The sequence below is a fragment of the Mustela lutreola genome, chromosome 8 (genome assembly GCF_030435805.1).
Source record: "Mustela lutreola isolate mMusLut2 chromosome 8, mMusLut2.pri, whole genome shotgun sequence".
NCBI classification, from domain to species: Eukaryota; Metazoa; Chordata; class Mammalia; order Carnivora; family Mustelidae; genus Mustela; species Mustela lutreola.
The window spans coordinates 61,376,972-61,394,543 of record NC_081297.1 but is presented as its reverse complement, the minus strand read 5'-3'; the positions used below and the strand labels follow the sequence as shown (position 1 = coordinate 61,394,543).

The 17,572-nt window shown below is 50.3% G+C and overlaps 1 protein-coding gene across 4 annotated transcripts in view; it reads left to right on the top strand.

The window, feature by feature from the left end:
- HOXC4 (homeobox C4) overlaps nucleotides 1-17,035 on the top strand; it is a 60,572-nt gene extending 43,537 nt beyond the window's left edge. For 2 of the 4 annotated variants that reach the window (XM_059185120.1, XM_059185119.1), the window contains exons 2-5: nucleotides 13,860-13,986; nucleotides 14,156-14,272; nucleotides 14,421-15,362; nucleotides 15,856-17,035. In XM_059185120.1, the coding sequence (XP_059041103.1) occupies nucleotides 14,924-15,362; nucleotides 15,856-16,211 (795 nt within the window). In that variant the 5' untranslated portion in view covers nucleotides 13,860-13,986; nucleotides 14,156-14,272; nucleotides 14,421-14,923 and the 3' untranslated portion in view covers nucleotides 16,212-17,035. Of the gene's footprint in view, nucleotides 1-7,893; nucleotides 8,587-13,859; nucleotides 13,987-14,155; nucleotides 14,273-14,420; nucleotides 15,363-15,855 lie in introns of those variants that run through there. The other 2 variants (XM_059185121.1, XM_059185122.1) reach the window with 2 other exon arrangements.
- Nucleotides 17,036-17,572: the final 537 nt, after the last annotated feature.

The following is a 17,572-nucleotide window of genomic DNA, read 5'->3' as shown; positions in this document are numbered from 1 at the left end:
AAATTGCAGAAGCATCTTAAAGGAAGCTGGCTGAGCCCAGAGAGCCCCAAAGCATTTTCTCTTTCCTCACCACCAGGCCTGGTGGACAGCTGTCCCAGCATCTGTAGTCTGGGGTCTTGGTCGGCCTGGAGCCAGGGTAGTTTCATGCCTCCCTCTAGCTGTTGGGATCTTTCCTGGCATTCCCAAGCCCTTGCCTGAGGCAAAAGTAGGCCCAGGAGGGACTACTTTTAGGAGTATAAATGGGTTGGAGAGTGGAGGCAATGTTTTTCCTAGACTGACCAGGAAAAGCCCCCCAGCTCTGGGGAGAGAGTGACCTCCGGGTGGTGGAGGAGCCATCAGGGCCCGATATGGACATGGAGTTCTTCTGCCAGTCTCAGGCTCAGGCTCCCTAACGGTGTCTAGGAAGGAGGCTTCTAGCACGGGAGGCACGTGTCCTCCACACCTGGGAGCGCAGCCCCCTCCCCATGCAGCACCCGGAGCTAAGCCAGGACAGCAATGACATAGAAACTCAGTCTTCTTGAAGGGGCCGAGAGAATCCTACTGAATCTGGCGGGATTCGGAATCAGGAATCAGGGCGGAAGGTGGGCCCATGGAGGGCAACTGGTTCAGGCCAAAGAAAAAGGAGAAGAGTGGCGGGGAGAGCCAGGTCTGCGCCTTCCCAAAAGGGAGGATTGCTGTGGGGATCCAGGGCACACGCTTTTGTGGAGAAGCGCGGTTGAGGACGGGAAGAGGATGTAGTTAGTGTGCCCCTGCCACCCAAGGGGACTGAGGAAGAAGCAGGACTCAAGCAGAGACAGAGAGACCAGGCCCGCTCTGAGAGAGTGAAGGGGAAAAGAGACCCAAAGACACCCCTGAGCCAGGCGATCTCCAAGCCCAGCTCTAGCGGGCTCTCGGGCTCTCGCTTGCATAAGCAGCGCTGAGGCAGGACTTGGGGGACTCCCTGAAGCCATCCCTTGGGGACCCCTGTCCCAAACCATGATTGGGCCTCCCTCGGTACCATAGTCCTCCCTACTCCTTTATTTCCCAGGGAAGCATGAGGATCCCAGAGGATTTCCCCAGGAGCCCATTCAAAAAATTAACTCCCATATTCTTCCTTTCTCATAATTAGCCCTCTCCACTCTCCCTTCCTCACTAGTCTGTGATTTGCGGGGAGTGGTTCTGGAAAATTTCCATTCAAGCCTCAGGGAGATGGGAGTTTTCCTTGCTTTCTAACTTGACTCTTCCCCTCCAGCCAGCTCCCCAGGGCTTTAGGGAGCAAATCTAATGGTCTTCATCCAAGAATTTAGCCAGGGCCAAAGTTCCACACCCAGGCAAACTCAGCCTTCCCATACCCCTGGGTAAAGCGCAGTCCCATTCCGTTCCTCTCCGTGGAAAAGGGTGTGTGTTTCTGTTTTATAGATTTACACAGCGTCTCTTGGGGGTTCCTCATCTCTTTTTCTGTTTCTTAGGCTCAAAAGTTCCATTTAAATATCACTCCCTCTTCCTGCCCCAGCAATACTAGATCTTCCTTCCTCTCAATCTGTCTGGGCCAGTTTTTTGCTATTTTGTAGAACAAATACATAAAGACAAATATAGATAGAAGAAAGACAAATATAAATTGGGCCTGAGATTCTTGCTTTTTCCACCCTGCCCCCACCCCGTACTTGATTTTGGGGTCTTCCTGGAGCGGGAGGTGGGTGATCCATCAAGTGCCAAGGTGCTCCAGTCAACCCGGGAAGCTTTTAATTTTGTTCCTAGGTCTTTAACCCTGGAAAAGGTCAAACAACCAATCAGAAATGCGCTAAGCAGGGTCACATGGCCCCCACCAACCAATCAGCCAAAAAGTACTTGGGTCTCTGTCTCGCCCTTCCCCTCCATTCCTCTTCCTCCATCCCTCCCTAATCGTCCTCTTTAGCTCCTGGATCTGCCCTATCTCAGATAGGAATGGAAACAGCGGTGCTGAGAATATTCTAGCCCCTCCCTTTGTCCCTGAACTAGTTCTAGGGACTCTTTGGCTTGCATCCTGTAGTTCTAACCATGTGCCTTGGCCTCGAGGTCAGTCTCAGTTGTACAGGGATCTGAAGTTGTGGGAGTGTCCTCTGGATCATTCCCATTCTCTTCGGTGAGATCCTATCCAATTCACAGGGCTTTATAGACGTGGACTCTCGATCAGGGTGTACAGTAGGTGTGGATATGAAATCCAGTTCTGAATTCAAATTCTGATGGCGATTATCCCCTAAACACTTACCTTGTACCAGTTTCCATTCTCTTCTGATCCTCCTGGGGACAGGTGGGGGTGAGTAGAACTTTTTTTAAATTTATCTCTCTGGAAGTGCCCCAGAGCCATTTGCTTTGTCAAATGACCTCTGATGTGCGAGAAGGGAGCAGAAGTGGATTGAAAGTTGTGTTTAGTACCTCTATCTTGTTGAATAACTTTGAGACAGTTGAAAGAGTGTTTTGGAGGGATGCCTGGGTGGCTCTGTCAGTTAGGAGTCTGCCTTGGCTCAGGTAGTGATCCCAGGACCAGGTCATGATCCCAGGGCCCCTTGCTCAGCAGGGATCCTGCTTCTCCTTCTGCCTGCCACTCCACCTGTTTGTGCTCTCTCTCTGACACATAAATAAATAAAATCTTTTCTTAAAAAGGGATTTGGAAAAAAGAGTGAGCACAGAAAATCAGGACCCTCCCTTGATATATTATAAAGAGTTGATGAATTTAAGTCTTTTTCCTTTGCATTCTAAATAATAATAATAAACAACTAAGTGATGATCCTGTGTTCTGGCCAGTAGTTATTAAAGGACACAACCACCAAAGGTGTGGCTTCCTGTGTTTGTGTTTATATGGGTCAAGTCAGAACAAGCAGTGGGTGGGAACTATTTCTGAGCAAGAGCACCTGATGGCACAGAAGCTGTGCACGTAGGACAGAAGTGCTGTGTTTCCTGAACACCTGGGCTGGGCCCTGAGCCAATCCACTCGTGCATGGGTCCAGACCCAGACATTGCTCCCTCCAGTACCCTCTGGTCTCCAGGGCTTTGTTCCATGGTTGATTTTAAGGTTGAATTCCCCTTCCCTCCCCTTCTCCTCTTGCTCTTCTACCTTCTTGAGCTGACTGAAGGGCAGGAGCTCTGATGGACTGTACCACCCAAACCTCTAAAGTCTCTTTAGGGGCATCAAGGGTGCAGGGGTGGAAAGAATAAGCCAATATGAACTGGGCTTTGACAGCATGCTCATTGGTCTTCTGGGTGGGCCTGATTTTGGGACAATGCATAGGACAGATGGAAGGTTTGGAATGAGAAGTCAGAGGAAGGGCAGCTCCTCTCAGAAACCAGAGAGCCCCCACTTTCTAAGTCAACTTCAACCATACTGCACCACTCACCTCTTTCATCTGTTAGGATTAAAGCACACACATTTATTTTTCTCTGGTAGGTGGTGAGGTAGTCTTTGAGACCAACCTTCACCTCCAGTGTGAGTTTCTCACATTGGAGTTTCTAAATCTCATGAAGGGTAGAAAAAGAAAGATGGAGGCTTGTTTCTGTCCAAACAGGCACTGGGAAGAGAGATGGTATTGCCTCAATTCCCTCTAATATCCATGTGAATTTTATCTGTCTCTTTGACTCTCCCTTTCTGTGTACCAAGTCTTTGGGCTGAGTTCTTGAACTGAAACATCAGGATCCTAGACTTCAGTTCTCTGTTTTCTTTTGCTGGGGGGGCATGAATTACTCTGAACCTCCTGCTCATGGGAATGGAGACCCTGGAGCTCTTTGAGATGGAGAAAAGAGACAATCCAGATTTAAGATCCCGAAGCTAAGGCTTTCTGGATTAGTTCAATTTAAGGAAGGAACTTCCTAAACTGCTGGAGGGCCAAGAAAATCACATTCCCTTTTATTGGACCCTTGTAACCCAGAAGAGTGTGTCTGCATAATCCCTTGGCTGCTTTGATGGGGCTCTAGAAGCTCAAGTTGTCTAGACTGAGGCATTGGGGTGGTTGAGATCTCTTTGTCCTTGAGTCCTACAGAACCCTGGGATCCATCTTCTTCTGCCATTCCTAAGGGTCACGGAGGGGGCAAAAGGAAAACAGGAATACCCAGGAGGATTCACTCTGTGTGTGTGTATGTGTGTGTGTAATGGGGGTGGGTGGGTGGGATGCAATTCGGGACTTGAGATAGTTGAGCAAGGCAATCCAGGACTTGTTCAGCCTCTGATGACCAGGCCTTAAGATCTACATTGAGAAGTTGAATAGGAGAATTATGCAGGAAGGCAGCTTTTTCTCTACACCTGACACACATACAGAGAAAGTTCCACCATGATCTGCAGCCCCACATGGCCTGGGTAGACTATGTGGGCTCAGCTACTTGGTATTCCTTCAGGACTGCAGGTGTCATACAGTTCTCAGAGAGGTAGGACAGGCCGGGTTCTGCCCTTGAAAGTTCCCTATATCTCCCAGCCCCCTGAACTAGAACACCACACTGGAACACACAGAAGTATATATATGTGTTCAAGTATGGTATGAAAGAGAATCCCTGGCAGGATACAGTAAACCAGCTGACTTGAGCTAACTTCCCATTCATTGTCCTGCCCCATTTTTCCCATGGGTTCAAACTGGAGACCATTTCTCTTCCCCAGCCCACCCCTGCCCCTTCAACCCCCGGGGGGAACTGTTAAATTTCCTCTCTTCTGCCTCCCTGGAAAACCAAGACCCTGGAGCAGCCCCACAGATGGTGGCACCCAGGCTCTTGATGACCTTTAGTGTCCTGTTGTTCTGTTGGGTTTGGGGGGGGGGTTGGGAGACAATGTGGGACTACAAGACCAGACCCCTTATCTGATCAAATCCTCCCTTTACTTGCTATTGTAGACTCAAACTCAAACTCAGGGCTGCTTCTTTGTTCAGTGGGGAAAATTTTCATCTAGTAAATATTTCTTTAAAAAGTCAACTTTTTGGAAAATCCAGTGTGTGTGTGTGTGTGTGTGTGTGTGTATGTGTGTGTGTGTGGTTTGTGTGGTGTGAATGAAGGGAGTAAGGGTCAGGTCCCTCATTTTAGATTGTGTCTCTCCCTGTCCTCTGGGTGGAGGATGGGGGCGTGGGCTGAGGTTTTATTGAGGGTGCTTTTCCTGTTGGGAGTAGAGATGGGGTCATAAAAGCCTAGAGGAGGCTGTTTTGATCTGGTGACTTCTCAGGAAGTAGCATCTGAGGTTTTGCTTTGAAAATCACTCTCCCCCAAGCTGGCCAGCTAAATTGGATTGCACTTCCCCAAGCCCACCTGGGGCCCCTCCTTACCTCTCTTTCCCCAGTAAACCAAAGGAGAAAAATAAAGAAGTCCAGAGCTTTCTAAATCCGATGCCTCCAATAAGAAAAGGGCTCCTTGGTGATTTCTTCCCCCTCAAAGTTTAAAAACCATGCAACCTTTCGTTTTTCTTTTTGTCCACACAGACCTTGGTTCCCCCCAACCCCTCAATTTAAAAAGAACTAACATAGAAGGCGATCAGCTTCTGAGCCTGATGATAGTACTGTGACTCCTGGGGACTCTACCATAACTTCTGGGTCTGCTATTCTCCTGTGACCCCTTTCCTGAGCCCCAAACCCTTTCTTTGGAAGGTGGGACTTCAGGTATATAGAAAACTCTTGAGAAGAGATATTGGGAGTGAGGCATATAGAAGAACCTATCTAGAACTGAATGAATGGAGGAAGCTCTCTACAGTGACCGGGTTTTATGTAATTAAATTATGTGTGTGTGTGCCCGAAAGCCCACAGCCTTCTCACATCTCACGGTAATCACATTATCTCCAAACTAAACCGTATTTTACCTGAATAGCTCCATTTTGTAACGTTAATGAGTCTTCCCCCCAAAGACACCCCAACCTCCCACCGGTCCCTCCACCCCCATCCGTGGGCTAAGGAGATAAAGGGAATAGAAGTAAAGAGCTCTCTACCTTCATCTCTATTAGGGACGCTTTCAGGCCTAGGGACCAGGGCTCTTATCTATCACTGGAGAAATGCCCCCATATGCTGGAAATGAGGCCACAGATTATATGTGTTCTTGGGCCTCTTAGACCTTATGCAGGCTCTAGTTTACCCTCATTTGTTCCCCAGAGAAGTCTGGACTGGAACACCCCAAGCCCACAAGCACTAGAAAATCTCCTTCATTCCTAGGACTCAATGCAAATATACCTATCGTTATAGAGAGCTGAGCAGTCCATGAGCAGTCCAATAGCTACCCTTGTGAAAATGTATTTATAGGTCTATCTATGTCTATATAACAGGATGTATGTTTTATTTCACTCTCTACTCCACATTTAAATGCAGGTGTATAGATCTTTAGATTTATAGATCCACAGTGAACATACCAGTCCTCTGTCGAATTCCTGTGTGTGCATTACCAATCTTTCGGTAGTGGTTGGATGTATACGCTGGGATGTATTGGTACAGCTCTTGCTAAACATCTGGATGAATATTTGGGTTTTTTTCCCCCCTATTGGAAAGAACTATGTGTGTGTTGCTCAATCTCTGTTTTGAAAATTTTATCTAGATTTATGCAAGGGCCTCAATGCGTAAAATAGCTACATATTGAAGCTACATATTTGGAGATCTTTATGGTCTTTGCAGTTTTGCTGCAAACTTAAACATTTAAGCATATGTTTAGAGATGGTTCCATGATACATATATCTATATGTAGGGGCATAGATCTCCCTCTGAAAGGATTTAAACCACTGCATCTCTCTGTCTATCTCTGTGATCAATAGAGACATCAGGCAAATGGGCATGGAGAACAAATACCTTTTGGATGTTTTGCTTATTAAAGTGAGTGATTCTGTTGCTATCTCTAATGCTATCTCCAAATCTAGTCCAACTGAGTCCTCTGCCCCCTGGAAAAGCCACTGTAAGGACCATAGCCTCTCTCTCCAGGCTGTCCCTGTGCCCTAAATTCCCCGTCAGTCTCCCCATCCTGCAGTACCTCTCAAGACAGCCACTAAGGAGAAGGGAAGAGAAGAAGGGGAGAACCCTTCAACCCGGCTCCTCTTGGCTCCTCTTGGCTCTCAGGGTGAAGAGACTGACCGGGGCGTGAGAGTCCTCCACAACCCCAACTGGACCTTTGGATTTGGGGGAAAGGGGTGATTAAGTCCTCAACCGTTTTTTGGAGGGTGCCCAAATGGTGCCAGGGTCACCGCCCGACCCCTAGATGTCCCCTCCCGGGTTGTTCTTGGTACCTAGGGCCCAATTAAGCGGCCGCAGCGCTCCCTACAGCCACGCTCTTATCGGCCGGGATTGATGCCTCCGCCGCTCCTGTATATCATTTCCAAGATTTTTTCTGTCCAACTCCTCGGCTCCTTTGGCTTCCGCGGCTTTGACTAATGATTGCTACAGATGCCAACGTCTCCAGAATCCTAATAGCCAGGCAGGCGGACTCTTATTTACCCGGCAACATTGCTGCGTGGGGGTGGGGGGGAAGGGGGTTGGGGCAGCAGGGGTTAGGGTGCTGTAGGTCCGAGGACAGGGAGAAGAAGGTTGTGACCAACTCAAGTTTCACTGAACTTCTTCCCCAATGAGGAAGACATCCCAAGTCCCTCCTCTCCCCGAGGGGGAAAATATCAGAAAACACTGCTAATAGTAACTTTTGCTTGCCTCGTTGGAAGGGATCAAAGAATAAACAGGACATGGGAGAATAATCAGAGGAATGTTTATTAGTTGTAAATAGATGAGAGAGCGGAAAACCAGCGGTTTGGGGAGGAAAGAGAGTGTTTTCTTCGCAGGGAGAGAGACGGGAAAGAGGTCAGCCACGGCGGGCTCAGAGGCTCCTTTTCTTTATTCCATGGCTCACCCATCCCCTCCCCTCCCCAAATCCACACTTCTTCTAAATGAAAGTTCCTTCCCTCTTCCCCGTCCTTCACCTCACCTTCAGTACCTCCGGCGCAGGGGCCGCTGACCCGCGTGTTGTCGGACGCAGGTGCCCGCAGCCCAGAGCGCTGGGGCTGCCAGGCCGAAGGGCCTCTGTCTGGGGCCGGGAGGCAAAGGCAGAGTCCGCGGCCGGCTGCGGGCTGGGGGGCCGCCCGCCCTGCGGTCCCGCTGGCGCTCAGGGGCTGAAAGTTGTGGACGATTTTGCTGGTCCTGGCGCTTGTGGCCCTCCGGCGTGGGGCGGCTCTTTGGGGAAAGCGGCTGGAGCTCCTCGCCGAACCTGGAGCCCGGCGTGGTTCTGCCTCGGGTCCCCATCCAGACCTTCTAAAACACGCCATATTCGGGTGAAGAGAAAACACAAAAACGCGGAGCAGCGCAGCTCCGGGCCCAGGCGTGGAGTGATAACTCAAACACGGAACATTTTTCTATCAGAGGATAATGGAGCACAAAATAATTCAGGAAGGCGAATGGGCAGGGCCCGAGTGGCAGAGCCCGGCGGCGTGGGGCGGCTGCAGCCCGGGCTGCGCGCCGAGAACCGTGGGAGGACCATTTCGTTGGAGTGTAGGGCGAGGCAGCAGCCTGGACCGGACCCAGGCCACCCGAGGGGCAGTCTCTAAATCACGGCCCGTCAGGAGGACTCGGAAACACAAAAAGAGAGCCGAAAGATTTAAACAGTCGGAGGCAGAGGCGTCCCGACGCGACCAAAGCGAAAATCAATCACGTAATTAAACCGGGGCGAGGGCGAGGCCCGAGGCTGGGGGTCCAGGGTTCGGAGGAGGCGGCCAAGGTGCGCGCCGAGGCGGGCGAGCGGCCCGGGGATGGGGGCTCGCCCGCCGGGCCGGAGCGCGGAGGGGCTGCGGGCAAGTTTAGAGCGGATCGCAATGGATTCCGGCTTGGCTGGGAAGAACAGGCTGCGTGTCTTCTCCCAAGCCAGATCCAGAAGCTACCGATGGCCCCTTCTCCGGGCCCCCCATTTTTATGGAGCTGTGGTGCGGGGTTAAGGGTTGCTTCCCATTGTCCAGTGGTGTCAGGGATGTGTCTAGGGAAGTTTGTCTGGGAGCCCAGGGGGAACCAAGATGCTGCCTCTGGGTTGAGGGGATGGAAGGGGTTGGCACCCCAGTTTCAGGCGCTTGCATAAGTGACCTGGGCCTTGATTGCCCCAACTCAGAAGTCAAGGCAACCTTTGGAATGACTCCCATCTGTGGGCCAAGACTGGGAAAGTAGGGGGCAAGTGGGCTTTATTAAAGGAGAAACTCGGGGCTAAACAAACTGGGCCCCTTTGGGCAGGGAAGGAGAAGGGACAGTTCCTGGGAGAGGAAAATGAAGCACATTGGGAGCTCTGTTTAGTGAGGGAATGATGCTCTTGTTATTATAGAGGTTAATAATGGTAATGATCTTGTATGGCTGGGTCAGTCCAGAGAGACCAAGCTCTCCACAGTCCTTTCTCACAGAGGTTTTTCTGGATAGTCAAGGGGGCCCCAACTTGGTTGTGGTTGGGGAGAATAAAATAAAGACCTTCCTTCCCTTCCCCTGCCCTTTCCTCTCTGACTCCTTGAGGACTCCAGAAAACAAGGGAATCTTATAAAAAATCTCCATCACTCCCCCACCCCCATTATTTTCCTCTGTTCTTTCCAGCTCACTAAAATGCACTGTCTCCGGGTGGTGGGCTTTCCTGGAGTGCCCTTCTCATGAAGAAAGCAGTTCTAAGTCCCCAGGAATTCTGTTCTCTGACCCTGGAGGAGAGACACCCAAGATTTTCTTGCCTACTCCATAGAATTCTCCCTCTTTCCTTAGTCTTTCCCAGTTTCTGCCTTTCTTGGTTCTTGGTGCCTGATCCCATGCTTCCGTGGCAGCTCAGAGGCCAAGAAGAGATTGGGCCATTTTGAGATGCCCTCGTCAAGCCCCCAGAGGGTTCCCAGCCTCCTATCATTTCATTAATTCTGGAAGCACAGGCCAGGGAGCCCACCATAAGCTACTCCAGAGCCAGCCTAATTCCTAGAACTTTCAAAACTACATTTCACCTCCTTTAAAAGTAAAAGTCCTTTTCCCCCCTTAACAGGAAAGTTAAGGTTACAAATCTCTAGCAGTGCAAGCTTCCTCCAGCCTTAAGTCAGAATTTTTAGCAGTAACAACAACAAGATTAATAACAAAAAGAATTAAAGCTTGCATCAAGAGCAGAAAGGGACACCCTAGCACAAGTTTTAAAGGGGATATAATCCAGCAGCCTTGGATGAGAGTGGGGGTGAGTGAGGCCAGGATGACCAAGAAAGGGGGTGAGGAACCCAATCTCTAACTAACAATTTCTCCAGCATAAAAATGAAACATCAAATTCGTTAGCCCAGGGCCTTCATTTTTCCCCTTCCACATTATAACTAGTTATTGAACTCGCTGGAAGATCTAAAGGCCATTTGCGAAGAGACAAATTTCAATGGAGTTTCCCCATCAATAACCCCATGGCAGTGACCTATTGGAACAAGTCAAACACCCGAGGTGAAATGCAGGTCACTCTGTCTAACCAATATTAAAATGCGGCCACTTTTTAAAAAGCCACTTTAAACGAGATTTGAGGAAAATTGAATTCCAAGGAAGGCAAGGCAAGGAGGGGGAAATCCTTGCCTATGGTCTCGGAACAAACAAGAGAAATTCATCTTTAATATTTTAAAGGGGGGCAAATTAACATTCCATGATTGCTTTTTTTTTTTTTTTTTTTTGAGACTATAAGCGATTCCAGGAGGAAAAAAAAAAGGTTTAGTATTTTCTGGTGACACGTCCAGGTTATTAAAATCATTTTAGACCAATTCATTACTTTTACTGACAAGAGATTTAAGAAAAAATCAATTAAGCATTTGCATATTCTTTTGCATACATTACCTCTGCCTGCTGGCGTTAGAAAGGGACAAAAACACACATATAGACATACATACGCCGCAAAAAAATGAGATAAGAGTCTTGCTTTACTTTGGGGTTTTCAGGATGCTTGGAGAAAAAATAAAAATGGAGGGAATTACTTGATGCATACCATCTAATAGTCCATTTATTTGAGGAAGAGGAAAGCGAGGTTTTGCGATTTTTTCATCTCTAGCACAATAACAAAACCACATCATACACCCACACAAAATCCTGCACTTCCGAGAGTGGGAAAAGGAATGACCCTCATTTTCCTTCTCTTTGCCCTCCAAATCCTGAGTTGGTTCTCCCATTTATTTTTCTCCCTAGGAAAATCCAGGGAGTCTGAGGGGTGAGATTTTAATACAGCACAGAATGTGTGGAGCCGCCGAGGTCCCCCAGCCGGCAGCTTGTTACTGGGGAGGGGAGGAATATGGGTTATCCAACGGTCAGTATGGTAATCTGGGCACAATAAGGCCTCGCACACAATGGACACATATTTTTCTTCAGCGGTGTCAGAAGGGAAGCGCTTTGTACTGAAACGTGTTTCCGAAAGAGAAACCAGATAGAGATTTAGAAAGGAGATGGGGAGGGTGGCATTCAGAGAGCGTTTGGAAGCTGGCAAAGGGTGGTCAGAAAAAATAAAAAATAAAATAAAATTGGGGTAGAGAGAGGTGGAGGGCAAGCGGGATGGAAATCCTTGGGCTGGCAAGACAAGAGCAGCAGGGCAAAGCACAAAAGGAGAGAGGACCAGAAACTAGGACTCATCACAGGCAAGAGCTGCTTGAGTGCCCCCCCCATTAAGCCAATGCTAAGTGCACGAGCTCTCCAGAGGGATTTTATTTCTGTGCTTGTAATAATATCCAGGTGAAATTGTTTGCATGTATGTGTGTGGTAGAGCCCAGCTGGCTTGCTATTTTCCCCTTGTGATAGGCGACTTCCTTGCTATTAAGGTATAGGCACCCCAAAAGGGCTTTTGGACAAATGATGTAGATGAATGTGGGCCCATTTGGAGGAATCTCTCAGATTTCACTTCCTGGAGGTGCATGTCAAGTTAGATGTGCAAACCTGGGATGAGAACCCCACATATTTATGGCTGCACAAGGAGGCATTTAATGTATTAATAAGTATTAACAGTATGTATGCATATGTATTTGTTATGTGTAATAACCAAAGACAGACTTGACATTCAGCTGGAGGCCACTGAACTCTCTGTATCTACTTAATATGTATTGGCCCAAAGTGGGTTTCCTGCTCTGGCTCCCTTGACCCACCTGCAGGAACTTAGAATCCTGGGGAGTGGTGGCAGAGGAGGGGCGACGCCTTGGGAGGAATTCCCTAAAAAGCCCAAGAAGGTGAAGAGATGGAAGAAAAGAGGGTTGGGGGAAGGGCGGGGGGCAGGGCAGGTAGAAGATGAGTGTGAGGGCTGGGAGCAGAGGAGCCAGGCCAAGACCTCACCTTTCCTGAGAAAGAAAGAGTATTCTGGGTGAGGATTGGGTGGGGCAGCCTGATCCAGGTGCGGGCCTCAAGGGAGGTTGGGGGTGGGGCTGGAAGGCTATCTTCTTCAGAACCCTCCCCCCAACCCTACCTGCCTTCGGGAGCTTTGGCTTTCCCTGGGGCCAGTCTGGGGCTGCAGTTCAGACTCTGTGTAGAGCAGCATTCAGCATTGGTTTCCCTTTGCCCTCTTCCACTAACTTATAATTAACCCACCCCTACCCCCAACAATTACAACAAATAAGCCACCCTCCCAGGCTCCAAACCACTATCAACTGAACCCCAGCCTCTCCTCCCCACAGTTTCACATTCCTCTTTCAACCAAACTGGCCAGTCCTCACAGGCTGACGGTCCCAGACGGGAATGGGCAGGGACCCACTGGGAAATTTGGGACACTTCTCTGAGAGACGGTGCACCCCCAGGGAATTCCTGTTCCCTCGACCGCCTGGTGGTAGGGGCACAGGGCATTGTCCTCCTGGGGACAGAGTATCCAGGGGCCCCCAAGCACTGGCTCCTGGTGAGCCGGGGGTGAGCAGAGACTCAGCATTGGAGGACAGAGAGTGGCCAGGGGGCCCAGGTGGTTCTCATTCCTGCCCTCAGGGTGAGCCCTAAATTTTGACGTGGGGACCCCCTCTCCCGCATCCCTAAGGTGGTAAAAGACAGGTGGGGAATCTCCCGCCTTCAGTCTCCCTCTCACGAGGGCTTTTTTTTTTTTTTTTCCTTTTCCCCTCCTCATTCCCTTAATTGCAGATGTTCTAATTAAACCCTCAAATAGTTGTTATGCCGTTTTAAAAGGTACTTATTCAAGTGTCAACCAGGCTGGGCTGGGAGGAGGCAGCGTAGGGCGGCGAATTAAAGGTAGATTGACTAATCACGGCGGCGATCATAATAATAAAATCAGAGGGAAAAAAATCACATTACGACTTTTCGTGGAAAGGAGGGAGCAGGCAGCCAGCGGCCGCCAGCCCTGCGCCGCCGCCGACACAAAGAGTGCGGGCGATTCCGCGAGACTGATTTATGACGTTTTACAGCCCTATAAAAGCTGTAGCGACGAGGCAAGCGCTCCTACCACCGCTGGCAGATTTAGTCTAATAAATAAAACATAAACAGTTAACTTTATGTGTCACTTTTATTGTTATCAAGTAAAATATAGCCGAGCCCCGGCAAGCTATGATTTTAAACTATAATTGTTATCAAGTACAACAAGGGGACCCAGCTCCCTCCCTGGGTTCTCCCTTCTGCTACCTCCCCCCAACTCTGAGTTATGGGATCAGCTAATTGGAATTGGTGGCATGACGTGGCCACTCCTGGCTGGGGTGGGGGTGTCAGAAAAAGCAGCCCTGTCTTGCCCCCTCCCTTCTCCGTGCCCCCGCCACCCACCATCAGGGTATTCCCTGTGGGTGGGCGGCAGAGAGGGGGAGCTGGTAGGAATGGACCGGAGACCCCCACGGCCTGCCCAGCCTCCCCCACCTTGGTGAGCTCACCCCTCAGGTTTTGGAAAGCAGCCTGGAGCTGGCCCCTGGGAATGTGTGTTTACATGTAAACATATGTGTTACATGGATACGATCCCTGGCCGGAAGCAGGCTCTCCCGCACAGGCCTCCCTCTTAACTAGGTCGGCCTTCTGTGGAGATGAAGAAAGAAGAGCTTCCAGGGCCTTGGCTGGGCACCATCTCCGGGCACTGACTTCTGGAAGATCTCTCTCCTCCTTGCCCCACGTCCTTAAGGAGCCAGCCTTAGAGGTAGTTGTCAGAAAGCCACAGGCCAGTTGGATTGAGAGTAGAAACAGCAGCCAGCAGTAGAAGAGTTCCTCTGCTCTGCGGCTGGGGCAGGGAGGGTCAGTGGGTACCAGGGGAGGAGGACAAGGCTTCTGAACTCTGCTTTTGCCAACCACTTCCTGTCTCTCTTCAGCGGGGGCTCAACCCCCAGACCTCCAGAAATGACGTCAGAATCATTTGCATCCCGCTGCCTCTACCTGCCCGGTCCAGCTGGGACCCTGCCTCGCCGACCCCGTGGCCATAGGGTTGGGTGAGTGTGTATGGGGAAGGGGGATGGACTCTGGTATCCTTGGATGGGGGGCATCCCAGGCTCTTCAGCCTCCTGGGCTCAGCCTGGGCCCCTCCCCATCCAACCTCCACTCCAGTCCTCCTCATTCAACTTCCTCTTCCTGCAAAAGAGGGGCGCTGCCCAGTGACCTACACAGACCGACACAGGATCGCCATGAATGGAGACCTCTGGAAAAACTCAGGAGACGAGGCCCATCGGGCCCACCGGAGGCCCACGGGGAGACTCTGGGAGGGGGCTGAACCACAGCCTCCCGAAAGCCCCCCAAAGCCCAGGCTTTGGAAGGGAGCTGGGGGCTTCCCATCTCCTTTTGCAGGGGAGGGCTGTCAGTCGGCGGGGTGCGCAGTGGGGGTACCTTGGTCCCCGCCTGCTAGCCCCCCATCACCACCCCCACCACCCCCAGCACCACCACCACCACCACTACACACACAAAAAAATTGGATACATTTTGAATAAAGCGATTCGGTTCCTTATCCGGGGACTGGGTTGCTCCGTGTGATTGGCCGGCGGAGTCACATGGTGAAAGTAACTTTACAGGGTCGCTAGCTAGTAGGAGGGCTTTATGGAGCAGAAAAACGACAAAGCGAGAAAAATTATTTTCCACTCCAGAAATTAATGATCATGAGCTCGTATTTGATGGACTCTAACTACATCGATCCGAAATTTCCTCCATGCGAAGAATATTCGCAAAATAGCTACATCCCTGAACACAGTCCGGAATATTACGGCCGGACCAGGGAATCGGGATTCCAGCATCACCACCAGGAGCTGTACCCACCACCGCCTCCGCGCCCTAGCTACCCCGAGCGCCAGTATAGCTGCACCAGTCTCCAGGGGCCGGGCAATTCGCGAGGCCACGGGCCGGCCCAGGCGGGCCACCACCACCCCGAGAAATCACAGCCGCTCTGCGAGCCGGCGCCTCTCTCAGGCGCCTCCGCCTCCCCGTCCCCAGCCCCGCCAGCCTGCAGCCAGCCAGCCCCTGACCATCCCTCCAGCGCCGCCAGCAAGCAACCCATAGTCTACCCATGGATGAAAAAAATCCACGTTAGCACGGGTAGGCAACTTTGCTTTTTGCTCTCCCCCTCCCTCCCCACTTCCCCAGCGCTCCCCACCCTCCCCGGCCCCCTCCGGCCCCCGTCCTCCTTTCTCTCCTTCCCCCTCTCTCTCCAGGAGCGACTCTGGGTTAGCACAATTGAACTGGATTTACGAGCGAGAATGGGTAATTACATCCCCCATAAATTTTATGGCTTAGCTACTCTGGGCAGTCCGAGCCATGTGCTACGATCTGTTATGTATGTGTGAAAACTATGCTCGCTTTCTAAGGGCGCATAAATAATTCAGTGTCGTTACAATGAGGATTCCCCTCTTATTACACTACAAAGTCTCCAGCTTCCTTCAACTTCTTTATAACCCATTTAGCTTGATGACTTTATTTCCACCACCCCCTCCTCCTGTTCCGTAGAGCTGAGGATGGGGTGAGGGTGGGGGGCGGGAGCCTGCTGCCTCTGAACCCCACTATTTGCTTTTCCCCTCCTCGTCCCCCCCAGTGAACCCCAATTATAACGGAGGGGAACCCAAGCGCTCGAGGACAGCCTACACCCGGCAGCAAGTCCTGGAATTAGAGAAAGAGTTTCATTACAATCGCTACCTGACCCGAAGGAGAAGGATCGAGATCGCCCACTCGCTGTGCCTCTCTGAGAGGCAGATCAAAATCTGGTTCCAAAACCGTCGCATGAAATGGAAGAAGGACCACCGACTCCCCAACACCAAAGTCAGGTCAGCGCCCCCGGCCGGCGCTGCGCCCAGCACCCTCTCGGCAGCCACCCCGGGCACTTCTGAAGACCACTCCCAGAGCACCACGCCGCCGGAGCAGCAACGGGCAGAGGACATTACCAGGTTATAAAACATAACTCACACCCTGCCCCCACCCCATGCCCCCATCCTCCCCTCACACACAAATTGACTCTTATTTATAGAATTTAATATATATATATTTTTTGGTTCTTTTCTCTCTTCTTTCCACCTTATACCTTGTCAATTCCAAACTGACTAAACAGATAAACAAGCCCTCTGCCCTTCTCTCCCTTCCACTGTTAAGGACCCTTTTAAGCATGTGATGTTGTCTTAGCATGGTACCTGCTGGGGTTTGTTTGTTTGTTTGTTTGTTTTTTTAAGGCCATTTGGGGGGGTTATTTATTTTTTAAGGAAAAAGCTGCAAAAATTATATATTGCAAGGTGCGATGGTCTGGTTTGGGTAAATTTCAGGGGAAATGAGGAAAAAAAAGGAAAGAGAGATTTTTAAGCCAATTCTCATCCTTCTCCTCCTCCTCCTTCCCCCCTCTTTCCTTAGGCCTTTTGCATTGAAAATGCACCAGGGGAGGTTAGTGAGGGGGAAGTCATTTTAAGGAGAACAAAGCTATGAAGTTCTTTTGTATTATTGTTGGGGGGGGGGCCTGGGAGGAGAGGGGGGACGACAGCAGACAAAGCTAAATGCATTGAAGAGCCTCTCAGAGCTGTGCAGTTTGAGGAGCCAAAAGAAAATAAAAATGAACTTTCAGTTCAGAGAGGCAGTCTATAGGTAGAACCCCCACCCCACTCCACCATCGTGGTCATTGTGTTTTTGGACTGAATTTACTTGATTATTGTAAAACTTGCAATAAAGAATTTTAGTGTCGATGTGAAATGCCCCATGATCAATAATAAACCAGTGGATGTGAATTAGTTTTACGTCAATGTCTGATGGTTTCTTTTTATCCCCCTCCTCCTTCTGGCCTGGTAACATCCCACCTTCTCTATAGTTGCCTAAGTTTACTCTAAGCAAACACACAAATCTTAACTCTCAACTCCTTCTCCAACCTCCTTAGGTGCACCAGCAAGGGGATTGGGACAGGGGATCCTCAAAAAAGGGGATGTGGAAGATTAGTGCTGATCCCCCCCCCCCCCCCCCCCCCCCGTCCCTTCCCTGAGTCTGCCAAGAGGCCAGACTCTCCTGGGGGTCTTTAGAGTGGAGCTGGGAGGGTCTCACTTTTCTATAGTTAGGCACAGTGTCTTCTTTTTGTTGATTTCCCTCTCCCTTCTTCTCTTTTCTCTCTGCTGAGTAGGCCTGCCTTATTTGCAGACAAGAAGGCAAGTTTAGGGAGTGGGAGGAAGAGAAGAGTTTTTTTTCATCTTTTAGGACTCTTTTGGAATGAAGGATTAAGGAAGATGCCCCCTCAACCTGCCTGTGCTTCTTGAAAGAAGGAAGATTTTGAGTTGGTGACTCTG